Source organism: Chrysochloris asiatica, unplaced genomic scaffold (genome assembly GCF_000296735.1).
Source record: "Chrysochloris asiatica unplaced genomic scaffold, ChrAsi1.0 scaffold00144, whole genome shotgun sequence".
In the NCBI taxonomy this organism is placed as follows: Eukaryota; Metazoa; Chordata; class Mammalia; order Afrosoricida; family Chrysochloridae; genus Chrysochloris; species Chrysochloris asiatica.
Window position 1 is genome coordinate 1331174 of NW_006408662.1, and position 14431 is coordinate 1345604.

Consider the following 14431-nt stretch of genomic DNA (forward strand, 5'->3'; position numbering starts at 1 on the left):
CTACAAAGGCAAGAAGTGACTGGCTTACAAGCTTTCAAGAGGGAACCTAGTGCTAGGGAGCATGGAGGAAGGTAGAATCTCCAGTGGGTACTATTCAATCTGTCTGGGCGGAACTGATGAAAAGAAATACAGATGGGTGACTCGTGATACTGTAGTGAATAATGCTTATCAGGACGGATTGTGAGGGTTGGAAATGCAAAGGTAGACGTTTTGTAATAAGGAAGGGAGTGATGAGTTCTCCAGGCTAGGAGCGGAGGTCTCTGGACCATCAACAGAGAAGAGCCGAGAGCGGGACCCTGCCCAGAGAAACAGAGATGCCTGAGATAGAGATAGAGACGATGATGTGAAGTGATGAAGCGGCTGGGGACTTTGGATCCAGAGAGGGAAAGGGAATGTGGGCCAATAACTGGGGGAGGGGGGTGGCAGAGGGAGGGGGAAGTGTAGGGGGCGGGTTTCTAGGATATGCCCTTTGGTTGGTTGATGATGCATGGAGGGGACTGGAACCATGGCAATGAGATGATATACGATGGAATGAATGTAAAACTAAAGTTCTCTTATGTAAACTATCATATAATTCACAATAAAACATTAAATAAATAAATAAATAAAAAGAATGGATGGAAGGAAGTGAAAAGTGCCATTACACTGTGGGCTGTAACCAGCATCACAAAGTGTTGTTACACTGGGGGGTGTGTGACCAACATCACAAAGTGCTGTTACACAGGGGGGGATCTAACATACATGACAAAGCTAAATGTACACAAGTTTCTGAATAGAAAACCATTCTGTACATTTTTGTTCAAATCACAATAAAATGTTAAAGAAAAAATTAAATGTAGAATTGCCATTTTTGTTGTTGTTAAGTGCCATAGAGGTGGTTCTGATCCATGGTGACCCTGTATAGGGTTTCCTAGGAGTGGTGGTGACCTTGAACCGCCTACCTTCCAGTTCAAACCATTTCTGCAATAAAGGCTGTGGGATTTTTATAGGGATCACATTGGACACATAGATCACTTTAGATGGTGTTGGCATCTTTACAATATTAAATCTTCCAATTCATGAACACAAAACGTCTTCATTTGATTGAATTCTTATTTGCTATAAATAATCAGGGAATCCTCGTGTGGTGCTGTAGGATAAAGCACTAGACTACAAGGTCAATTTGAAATGCAAGTCAGCGGTTCAAACCCACTAGCCGCTCCTTGGAAACCCTACATAGGGCCACTAAGAGTTGGAACCAACTTAACAGCAGTTAGCAGCAGCAGCAGCAACAACAAATAAATGATCAGAATATCAATTTCAAGTAAAGGATCACTATCTACAATCTTTATTAATTGTAGTAAACACATTTTCATTCTTGTCCAGGTTAACATTACATTGGAATTTTCACCCACTGGACTCCTGGTGTGGTGCTGTTGGTTAAGCAGTGGATTGCTAATTACAAAATTGGGGATTCAAACCCACCAGGCTCTCCCTGGGAACTCTATTGCTGTTGTTAAGTGCCATCAGCAGGTTTCCAACCCATATCGACACTGTAAAGGGTTTCTGAGGCTTTTTAAATGTTTGTAGGTGCAGAAAGCCTCATCCTTCTCCCACAGAGTGGCTGGCAGGCTTGAACTGTGGACCTTGTGGTTTGCAGTCCAGTGTTATGAGTCAGAACTGACTGAACAGATGGCACCTAACAACAACACATGCCTTGGCACAGATCCTGTCTTATTACATCATGACTGTTGTGAATTTTTACTATTGCTGAGTCTCCAAAGAGGGGTTCCAACAAAGCCCAACCTAGATGAGTGCACAAAACGATCCACTGTAATATGAAGATAAAACATAGGCTCTCCATTTACATTTTTCACCATTTTCTAACTTCTACTTGTGACATTATACAATGTCCATACTATATTGTAAGGAGCCCTGGTAGCACTGTGGTTTAGGCATTGGGCTGCTAACTTCAAGGTCAGTGGTTCAAACTACTCCCTGGGAAAAAGATGAGGCTCTGTGCTCTCATAAAGATTTTTAGTCTTGGAAACCCGATACAAGGTCACTATCAGAATGATTCGACGTTAGAAGGTATAATACATTATACAGTCATGTATGTAATTTGTAAATATATAAATTTGTACATATATCACTGCTGTTAGGTGCCATCTAGTTGGTTCTGACTCACAGAAACCCTATGTAGAACATACCAGAGCCCGTCCCGTGCCATCCTCACAATCTTTCTTATGTTTAAGCCCATTGTTGCTGCCAATGTGTCAATCCATCTCACTCAGGGGCTTCCTCTTTTTTACTAACCCTCTACTTTACCAAGCATGATGTCCTTCTCCAGGAAATGGAGAAGAGTGTTTTCACTGACAGTGTATGTGAACAAAAAGTTTATAGACCACCATCCTAATCCTTTTCCTTAATGGCCTTTGAACACAGGGATAGCTTGTGAATTTCTTAACTTCTGAGTAAAATGAAGCGGTGAGGAACTAGTCAAGTCACTTACTGTGTGTTGGTAGAGTTGTCAAAGAGTTACTTACCAAACTTACTTTCTAGAACTAACCAAATTATCAGTTCTTTCTCCTTCATCACCTCAGAAAAACATTAAGACGCTAGCTGATAAAGGACCAGGATAAGATTAGTTCTATATATCCGGGAAAACATAAAGTAAAATCTGTATAGTTGCTCTTACTGAGGTGGTTAACAGCTCAGTTTAGAGAAGGAGAATTCTTGGGATTGAGTGCTATTTCTCTGGATTCTAAGATTGTTGTTATTAAGTGCCGTCAAGTCGATACCGACTCATGGCAACCCTATTAATGTTTCTGAGGAACAGCTGGTGGGTTTCAACTACTGACCTTGTGGTTCTCAGTTCAGTGCTTATCCTACAGTGCCATACCATGAGTCAGATTCTAAGATTGCTGGTGGGGGTTGTGTGTTATGGAGTCGGTTCGGACCCATAGCGACCCTGTACAGGGTTTCTGAGACTGTAAATCTTTACGGGAGTAGAAAGCCTCCTCTTTCTCCTGCGGAACAGCTGGTAGTTTCAAACTACTGACTCTGAGGTTAGCAGCCCGATTTGTAACCGCTATGTTACCAGGACTCCTGGTGTGGCACTGTGGGTTAATGTGCCAGACTGCAAGGCACATTGAATTGCAAGGTCGGCGGTTCAAGCTCACCAACTGCTCCTTAGAAACCCTATACAAGGTTGCTATGGGTTGGAATCGACAGCACTTAACAACAACACGCTACTAGAGGGATGGCCAAATTCCTGGGATGAAGGATAGTCAAAAAATGGTCCAATTTGTCGAGATGTTTTAAAATCATTACATCCACTCCTCACCTATCTCATTAGTCAAATGTTCATATTTATGAAAATAGTAAAAAAAAACAAACTGCTATCTCTTTTGCATATTAACAATATATTAACAATTTGTGATAACAATGCCGAGATGTGTGGCAAGAGTTGCACTGATTTGTAATGTTAGGGTTTTGCGTCAACTTAGCTGGGCTATGATTCTCGATGGCTCAACAATTCACCTCCCATGTTGTGATCTGATGTGGTCATCCTCATCTTCACATAAGGACCTGCTCTTTGGAACCTAACCATGCTGATAGATGTATACCAATACCTATTTTCCTGTCCAGGACTCATGTCTTAATTACTGTGGTGGTGATGGTGGTGGTGGTGTGCTGTTGAGTCGGTTCTGACTCAAAGCAACCCTGTACAGGGTTTCCGAGGTTGTAAATCTTTATGGGAGCAGAAAGCCTCATCTTTCTGCCGTAGATCAACTGGTATAGGTGAACTGCTGACCTAGCAGTTAGTAACCCAGTTTGTAATCCACATGCTACCAGGGCTCCTGCTTAATTACTATTGTTATTAAGTGCTATCCAGTCAGTTCTGACTCATAGCAACCCTGCACAGGGTTTCTGAGGCGTGGCTGGTGGATTTGAACTGCCAACCTTGCAGTTCAAACCGACCTTGCGGTCCAGCTCTTATCCTATAGCGCTACACCAGGACTCCCTTAATTATTGTTGTTGTTGTTAAGTGCTGTTGAGTCGGTTCTGACCCTTAATGACTCTGTATAGGGTTTCCTAGGAGCGGCTGGTGAGCTTGAACCACCAACCTTGCAGTTCAAACTGATGTTGCAGTCCAGCGCATTAATCGTATCAGATGCTATTTAACTTTTCAAGCTCACAGCACAGGTGGCTGCCATCATCCACCTTTGTTCGCATTTCAGGAGGCAGAGCCTGCCCAATTCTACAAATTAAACTGGTCACCAGCCTCCTTGAAGAGTCTCAGGAGTGACAGGCCACTCCAAACTGCAGACAGGGCAGGTTGCTTCTAATCCTGTGGGGTGGCATCCAGTTTCCCTGTGGGAAACTCTGGCAATAGGAGGAAGCAGTAGTAGGAATCAGCAAAGAAAGAAACCAAACCTTCATCTCAGAAGTCCTCGCAATTTTAAAATCAAATCTAAAGTTTAAAAGACAAATTTAGAATCATTTTCTACTTGATTACCTTTCCATGTTTCCACAGGTTCTCCTTGCCTAAAGAAGAATACAGACTACTAACTAAACAAAAGTGATGGTTGAACCAGCATGTGAATCAGACATGGGTCTGACAGGTGCTGGTAAGGCTCAGGGCTCTCAAGGGATCCTGCCCTAAGTGGAGAGAAGTTCCTAGCCACGCTAACAGGAGAGGCAGTGCATGGCAGGATAAAGTGTGCACCTCCTAAAAAGTTCACCACTATACCACACCCACGTACATTTTCTTTTGTCCTCTTCACTTTTGTAGGAGTAGAGCACGTCTGTCAGACGACTTGGCAGCAGCTTATGGAGGGCTGACAGAGTTTTAAAGGTGTCATGCAGAACATCAGGACGATCATAATTTTTCACCTTCTGACTTCTGTCAAGGGGTGGGAATTTCAGTGTAATTTGAGTGTTTCTGGCTGTTTCCATGATGACCCAATGAGTTACAGAGAGGAACAAATAGAGAAGTTGGAGGGCATCCCTGGCAGTTGTTCTTTCTCCAAGTGTCCCTCCATTTCTAAGGAGGGATCATGGGACCTCTTTTCTGGTCTATTGATGTGCATTCTGAGGGTCACAATAACCCAGGAAGTGACTTGGAATCTGAGCGTCGGCATTGACAAAACAGAAGGAGGCAATCCATCAGGAACATTCCGCCAGGTCTCATAGCGATTTTAAGTAGAAACTCTATTTCCCTGCCTAGACAAAGATAATTCCTGCAGAAAACTGAGTGTGCTTTCCTAAAGTGAAAGGGGAGATACCTCCAGTGATACCACCCCCACGCCGTCACACACACATACATTTAGTAGAGGCCTTGCCCTGTGTGTACATAATTAAGACTCCACAGACTTGTAAACCCCAAGAGAGCGGTTACATCAGCACAGTCTCATGCAGAACAGTGGGAAGAGCTTCATCATCTCAAACTGAGGAAATGTCTGGATTAACACGGGTAAGACACCAAACAGCTTCAAATCTCTTGTCCAAACTAACACTGAGGCAAACCAGAGTCAACAAACAAAAATGATCAGCTCAAGCTTTGCTGGTAGGAACCATACTTCTCTGTAGACAAAAGAACAGAAGACAGTTTCTGCTAAGTGCTGTCCAGTTGTTTCTACTCACAGTGACCCTGAGTCGGGTTTCCAAGGAAAGGCTGCTGGGGATTGAACCACTGACTTTGTGTTTAGCAGTCCAGTGCTTTTCGCACAGTGCCACACAAAGACACCAGAAGATAACTGTTGTTGTTAAGCATCAAAGAGTTACTTCCGACTCATTGAAACTCTCTATAGGGTTTCTGAGGAGCAGCTGGTGAGTTTGAACCACTGATCATGAGGTTCAAACTGACGTTGCAGTCCAATGCTTATTACAGCGCCACACCAGGACTCATAGACGTACTGAGTACTATTAAATCACCAAACTTGATAACTTTGACAAAGACAGAAGCTGCCAAGTGCTACCCCAGCTTTGACTGCTCCTGAATTTCCCCAAGTTCCTCTAACCTGGCCCGATCCCACTCTAATCACCTGGTGAACTGGCTGGGTAGCAGCCTCACTGTCACGTGGCTAGTAATGAGGCATGCAGCCATGTGAATCAAGCATGCTCTGGCAAATGCTGATAGTGTTTTCCAGTGTGCCAAAGAAATCTTGGAAAGGAAAAGACAGAAGCAGCAATTATGAGATGAAAAGAAGGCTAAATGGAAAAAGGTGGTTTAACTAAGTCAGGAATTCTGAACCCTTCCAAGCTTAACAAGTGCTGGTCAGGAGATAAAAACCTCATAAATATACGATGCCACATTAGTGTTCTGAGCTGTTAAGCATTGTGGAGTCAGTTCCGACACAGAGTAACCCTGTATAGGGTTTCTGAGGAGCAGCTGGTGGGTTTGAACCAACAACCTTGCAATTCAAACTGACTTTGTGGTCCAGTGCTTATCCTACAGCAGTGTTTATCCTAGAGCTTGTTGTTGTTGTTGTTAAGTGCTGTGGAGTCAGTTCCGACTCATAGTGACCCTGCATAGGTTTTCTGAGGAGGAGCTGGGGGGTTTGAACCACCAACCTTGTTGTTAGCAACCCACTGCTTATCCTACAGCGCAACACCAGGACTCCCATCCTAGAGCAGTGCTGGTGGTGGTGTGCCGTGGAGTCGGTTCTGACCCATAGCGACACTGTATAGGATTTCCAAGGCTGTAAATCTTTACAGGAGCAGAAAGCCTCATCTTTCTCCCATGGAACAGCTGGTAGTTTTGAACTGCTGACCTTGCGGTTAGCAGCCCTACTCCTAACCACTACACTATCAGATCACATCTTAATTTTCAGCTGACAAACTTAAAAAGTAAAGGTTTAAAAAGAGAAATCAAAAGGTATAATTTAAATGCAAACACATTCAAAGTATGTTATAGAGTTTACTAGAAACACTTGAATATAACTGATTTTTAGAATTTTGTAGGAGCTTTGCTGGGGGAGAAGGAGGTAGAATATTCCGCTATAGCCAGAAGACATATCTTGTAGCTTCTGTCTTTTAAGTATAGAATATTTTACACTTAATCTTCATTTACATTAGTAAAACAAAACCAAATCAGTTGTCTACGAGCTGATTCTGACTTAAAGCACCCCTAGAAGAGAGTAGAGCTGCCCGTGGGTGTCTTAAGACTGTAAATCTATAGAAGCACAGAGCAGTTGGTAATTTCCAACCACTGAGCATTTGGTTAGTAACTGAGTGCTTAATGAATTATACCATGGTTGATCCAATCCAATGGAGATTTGCATAAATAGAAAAGAACAAACCATGCTTTAAACCTTACCACATGCTAAAGAAATGATCTATTGAAAGGTGTTTCTTTAGAATCCATGAAAATGAATCATTGCTTTAAATAGCAACAGAAGGGATGTTTATCTGAAGCTTTCAAGCTTGACAGGAATCAGAAGCAGTTCACAAACATATTAAATTATATTTTCAAGTAAACTAAACAATGGACTGCTAACTGCAAGGTCGGTAGTTCAAACCCACCAGCTATTCCTTGGAAATCATATACAGTGTAGCCATGAGTCCGAACAGACTCAATGGCACTGAATAGCAACATCTGGTGGATACATCTTGGAGCAATGGGTAAGTCTTCCTCTAAGAACTAATCCCACTGATTTTTCTGTAGTTATAGTGTGGGAAGGAGGCCTGGGTGAGTAGTGGATTATAAGCTGAGCTGCCAACCACAGGATCAGCAGTTCAAACCTACCAGTTGCTCTGCAGAAGAAAGACGAGGTTTTCTGCACCTCTACAGATTTACAGCCTCAGAAACCCTATACACTCTCCTTATGAGTTGTAACTGACTCAGTGGTGTACAACCAGTACCGACCACCAGTGTGGTAGAACGAACACTGTTCAGGATGGGAGTTTACAGTTGTGAGTGAAGACTGATCGAAGCTCAGCTGCTCTGTGATCTTGATCTACCAAGCTCAGCCTACACGTAGTACTAATGCTCTCTGAGGAGACAAATGCTTCCGTTTCATATCCGGTCTTGTCCACTTAAATTTCCAATTCTTATCTTCAGTGACTGACTTTTCAAAGTTTTAATATAATACTATATTCTTATGAGAAAAGTCTCAAAAGAATCTCCCAAGCCTGGGCTCCTTCTCTTACTGTGATGAGAAGTTGCTATGTAGGGCCAGCATATGCTTAGGTGCTAAACTGATCCCACAGCAGAGCCCCTGCAGGACACACAGTTGCTTTTCTAGCTAAGCTGATCTTTTATTCATGGCCTTTAGACAAACAGCAATTCCTTTTGCTGTTGTTTCTCCTGAACACCTCCTCCTCCCCACTGCCATGGTGGCAGTGACAAGACCAGCTGGCTTCCAGAAGTGTCCACATTCAGTAGCATCCACAGAGAAAGAGGAGTCCGCGTCTCTTAAAGAAAGAGTTCTGAACAGGTGTGCTTAAAGCAAATGAAGCGGGATGGTCCCGACAATCAGAAAGTAGATTCCTGCAGTCACTTTCCTGGCTCCTGAAAGTTCTAATACTGAAACTTAAATCCAAATTTAAAGTGAATTAGTGATAGAAAGTCAGAAAACCACAATTGAGCAGAGGCATCTCAAAGCAACTCAAACTGCAGGAATCACATCTTGCAGGAAAGTCCAAATAATGAAGGAAACAAAAGATTGAGCTTGTCTTCGAAAGCACTAGCTGCAACATCCAGTGTTACACTCAAAACCATCGCCATCACCACCACACTCATTCTTGGAACAGATACTAATTTTAATTTTTTAAAAAATGTGGCCCCCAAATTAATGGAGCAAAGTGTTCAATATTAATTTTTAAAACAAGATTACAAACCAAAAAATATTTTAATATGTACTTTAAAAACACTCTACAAATACAAGGCAAGCAGGATATTTAAGATGGATGCTCATTTAAGAGTGCTAAATTGGATCGGCATAATTGGCCATTATTAAAGGAGAAAGCAGAATCTGGAGAAAGGAAAAGAAGACACGGGCCAATTAGCTAACCCATCTGCTCAGTACAAATTGCCACAGAATGAAATAGTGCCCACTGACTTAGATACTGATTTACTTGAGAACATAAAAGCGTATTAGTAATTAGAAAATAATGTCCTGACTTTATGAAAACATTTACATAATAACGCTGAAAAAGACTATGTTTTAGCATACCACCAGACACAACTTTGGCAAATCTGTGGGAAACATAGCAGGTAGTAGAGGCAAATGCATAGGCAATATAAAAACAGGTAAGGTACTAAGAGGAATAGACTGAAATGGAAAAAATCTCCAGAGTATTTGTTGTTGTTAAGTGCTATCAAGTTGGTTCTGACTCACAGCAACCCTCAACAGGGTTTCCAAGGAGTGACTGGTGAGTTTGAACCACCAATCTTGTGGTTGAAATCGACTTTGCAGTCCAGTGCTTATCCTATAGTGACACACCAAGATTCCGAATAATCAGAAACTAAGAAATGTGGATACTGACATACCTTTGTATAACACTGGACAATGAAGAGCAATGTATAACAAAGTGCACTGCAAAACAGTTATCTAGTGGTCAATTTTATGACTTTTGCTATAACTGAAGTAGGCAGTAAAGCATGCTTTCTGGACCTACTAAGTGATCCATTTCAAGGCTTTCCTTTTGTCCCACCAACTAAGACCACCTCCATTGCAATAGAAGCCCACACATAGTTGATGTTGAGCTGGTTCTCATTCATGGTGGTCCCATGTATGTCCGAGTGGAACTTTCAATATCTAATCCAGGTCTTTCTTCTGAGGAGCCTCTAGGTGGACTAAACTACAAACCTTTCAGTTAGCAGTCAAGCCTTTAGTTATCACCAGCGATTCGATAATTAATGAAGAGGATGTTAAATACTGTGAGACAGGGGCAGCATCTACCCTACTTTCATTCATGAAATATTGTCTTCTTTCAGCATTAGCCACAAAGTCATAGGTTTGAAAGAAGCAAGTTTGAGGCTATCATGAAAAACTCTGAGCCAGACCTTAGGTGGAATCCTGAGCCCCATTCAGAACCTTCTGAGGTGGGACATTCCCACTAGAAAGGACAAGCAGACCAGCCTGGACCAGCTGAGGGACAGATGATACATCTTCAAAGAAAGATCATCAGGAAAAACCCAAAACAAAGATGTCAGCATGACTTGCTACTACAAGAATAAGCAAGTTGTTTGTCGGGAAGCCATCAAGGCAAGCAATCAAGTTCCTTTAGGACAAACTCCCCTCTAAGACTGAAACTCAAAGTGAACACATGAGCAGGTATGTAAGCTTGCTGGTGACTACATTGGTCTACTGGTGAGTGGAAGAGGGGGAAAGGCAGCAATGAAGAAATGGGCTGAATTCAACCACAGTCAATTGGCTCCCATTGACCTGGGGATGAGAGAGAGAAGAGGAAGGGCTGGTTGGTCCAAGGTGTGGTAAGACCTGGGGACACCTGAGCCCATGGACAAGGACATAGCCACAGAGGGCTAGAGCTGAGAGTAAAGCATCCAGCTGATATGAAGTGAGGGAACATACACAAGAACACCCAAACTTGCAGACAGTACCCATTTGACCTAGCCTTGGTGGCTTGATAATCACATCTTGACTAGAGAATGATTAAAAAAAAATTTTTTTTTTTTGGATAAAAGAAACAAGGGTAAATTGCTACAATTTGATGAAATTGACCTATACTCATGGGTGTAGTAGCTCAAAATACCAACAGAGAAGGAAGGAGTCTTCACATCAAGTATCAATCCTATCCCCTCAGTACACAGAGTAGATAGGGACAGGCAACTTAGACAGTGGCTACCTAAAATGAAGGGGCAATAAATGCATGAAGTGACTGGCTTACAAGTTTTCAAGAGGAAGTGTAGTTTAAGAGTGTGTGGGGGAAGATAGAGTCCCCACTGAATAGTTCTCATCTTGGCTAGATGGGTCTGGTAATAGGGATAAGAGTCTTATGATTCAATAGTGAGTCATTGTTATCATGACTAATTGCGACTGTCACAATTGTAAAGGCAGAAGTTTCGTAACAAAAATGGGGGAGTAATCTTACAGTCCAGAAACAGAGGACCCTAGGACCATCAAAGGAGATGAGCACAAGTGGAATGTGGTACCTTATCCAGAGAAGCAGCAACACCAGAGATGGAGGCCGAGATGGGGGCATGGAGAGAGAGAGCATCTGAGGGCTTTTGATTCATGGGAAGAGAGAGATTGAGAGCTGGCAGCCAGGAGGCAGACTTGTAGAATGTGCCCTTTGGTGGTGTAAATTATTATGTATGCCTGCGTGTTTAAAAAAAAAGGAAAGGAAAAAAAAAACCAAAAAACCCTCTGAACCCCAGGAGTGGCCTTGGAATGGCCTTTGTTGTTAAGTACCGTGGAGTGGATTACAACTCATAGCGACCCTGCACAGGGTTTCTGAGGCTGTAAATCTTTACGGGAGCAGAAAGCCTCATCTTTCTCCAACGGAACAGCTGGTAGTTTTGAACCGCCGACCTTGAGGTTAGCAGCCTGATTCGTAATCATTATGCTACAGTGCATTCTCTTGGGTCAAGAATTGATGTTAGAGCTGGACCAAAGATACCACAGAAAACATGCTCACTTTCTGACTAATCTCCTTATTCCCAAGTGTGGACCAGAGTCAAAGCCAACTGAAAGGGTACCATTCTCTTAGTTGTTTCCCTTGTATTTCAGCCCAGCAGAATAGTTCACGGATCTCATTACCACTTAGACTGCAGAGAAACCACACTATCATTGTTGTTTTTAGCCCATAATGCTAAAAACTGGGGAGGGGCAGGTGGAAAGAGAAAACCATGGTTTTGATGCTGATCTCAAAGTACTCAAGTCTCTAGAGACGGGACAAACAGTCACATAGGGATGATAATAGGAAAGGCTGCTTTTAAAGAAAATGTTCTATTTAGGGAAAATAGAACCTTGGAAGAGGTGTGCATGGATGACAAATATCGGAGGGCCTAAAAGGGACCAGGAATCTGTTCACGTGCCAAAACACAAGGAAAAGGCAGTAACAGAAAATAAGGCAAGGAAGACGTAATGCTTACGTCAGATACATGTAGCACACATGCACTCACATGTGTATATATGTACACATACACATAATGAGTTCTATCTCATATCTAAGGAACAAAGCAAACAAACAAAAAGCATTAACTAGGCAAATATATTTACATTGTTGTTAAGTGCTGTGGAGTCGGTTCTGACTCATAGTGACCCTGTATAGGGTTTCTGAGGAGCAGCTGGTGATTCTGAACTGCCGACCTTGTGGTTAGCAATCTAGTGCTTATCCTACAGTGCCACACCAGGATACCAGGTATAGATACTTACAGAAAGTGTTAATTGGGGTCTAGTATATAGGCCCCAATAGTCACTTCAACTAACTATTTTTCAACTCAATATAAGTTGGGGAAAGTTACTGACACTCAGGTTGTTGTGGTTAAGTGCTGTCCAATCAGTTCCAATACACAGTGGCTTTGTATAGGGTTTCTCAGGAGTGCTGGTGGGTCTGAACCAACAACCTTGCAATTAGCAATCCAGTGCTTCCCCTACAGCTCCACATCAGGATCTCAAGGCTCAGATTCCTCGATTATAAAATAGGAATAATTAGTAGTACCTATTTCACTGGATTGTTAGTAATCTTAAATTAATTAATACATATAAAATGCTCACCACTCTGCTTGACACGGAAGTCCTAATGTGGCGCTGTAGGATAAGCACTGCGCTACAAGGTTGGTTTGAACTGCCAGGTCATTGGTTCAAACTCAAACCCTACAGAGGATCACTATGAGTCAGAACTGACTCAATGGCACTTGACAACAACAACTTGCTTGGTGCATAGTAACTATGGCAAACATGCTAGCAAATATTATTACAGTAATTAAATTAGCTCAAACATTTACTGTCATGTATACCATATGGAAAATATGGCCTTGGTGACCAAAATGATGCTAGAGATTGAATGATACAATTTTGCAAGACCAATGACTTATTCATTGTAAACACCTTTCTCAACAACATAAACAACAGCTATACACATGGACCTCACCAGATGGAATACACAGAAATCAAACTGACTAAATCTGTGGGAAGAGATGATGAAGTTCAATATCATCAGCCAAAATACGCCAATAATGGATAGTAGAACAATCAATTACTCATGTAAAAGTTGAGGCTGAAGTGGAAGAAAATTAAAACAAGTCCGTAAGAGCCAAAATATAACATTGAGTACATCCCGCCAGAATTTACAGACCATCTCAAGAACAGATTTGACATCAAGAACATCATCACACATGAATAAAGCAAAAATTTATTAAAACGATAGGAAAGAAAAGGCCAAAGTGTACGTCAGAAGAGAGTCCGAAACTTACTCTAGAACAGAGTAGCTAAAACAGATGGAAGAAATGACGAAGTAAAAGAACTGAACAGAAAATTTCAAAGGACAACTTGAAAAGACAAAGAATATGATTACTTTGCAAACACCTGAGGCTGGAAAACCTAAAAGGAAGGACATGCTCACTCATCATTTCTTACACTGAAAGAGCAGACGAAAACAATTCAAGTCTCTGGTTTCAAATGAGGACTCCTGGCATAGCACTGTAGGACCAGTACTGGACTGTGAACCACAAGGTCGGCAGTTCAAGCACACCAGCTGCTCCTTGGAAACCCTATACAGGATCGCTATGAGTCAGAACCTACTCGATGGTACTTAACAACAACAGGCCATTTTTTTTCTTTCCCCCTTACTACTTCTGTTAAACTTTTTATTGGGAATTGGGCTAATGTATGCAGAGCAGATTACTTTTACAGTGAACACATCATATACTTTGTTTCATTACGATTGCAATCCCCTCCGTGTACCATCAGATAACAGTATTTACCTCGATTCACTTTAACTTTTGTATTCCTCCATGTCTCCTGTTACCTTCATCTTTCCTTTGCCAACCTCTCTCATGTTGTTGGAGGTTATGTTGTTGGAGGTTATGTCACCTATGTTAACATGTGTCTACTCTCTAGCCCATGAATAAGTTCCCCAACCATAACCATCATGGAATGTTCCTCTTATCAAGAAAATCTTTCCTTAACTTTTTACAATAGTAATCTCATGAAACATTTGTCCTTTTGTGATTGACTAATTTCACTCAGCCTAACCTGCCCCAGGTTCATCCATGTTGTGGGGTGTTTTGCAGATTCACCCTTCTTCTTCACTGTTATACAGTACTTCGTTGTATGTGTGTTTAACCGTTCTTCTGTTGAGGGCATCTAGGCTGTCTCCCTCTTTTTGATGTGTCTCTTGTAGGCAACATATTGGAGGATCCTGTTTTCTGATCCTTTCTGACACTGTCTGTCTCTTGACTGGTGTATTTAATCCATTTACATTCAGTGTAACTAATGATAGGTATGATTTCATTGCTGACATTTTGTTGTATTTT

General features: G+C 41.9%; 1 protein-coding gene across 1 annotated transcript in view; it reads right to left on the bottom strand.

Moving 5' to 3' along the window:
* Nucleotides 1-4941, bottom strand: part of LOC102817175 (chromosome unknown open reading frame, human C6orf201) — a 62642-nt gene extending 57701 nt beyond the window's left edge. Inside the window, 1 exon segment of the mRNA XM_006870572.1 lies at nucleotides 4749-4941. Coding sequence (XP_006870634.1) covers nucleotides 4749-4941 — 193 coding nt within the window.
* Nucleotides 4942-14431: the final 9490 nt, after the last annotated feature.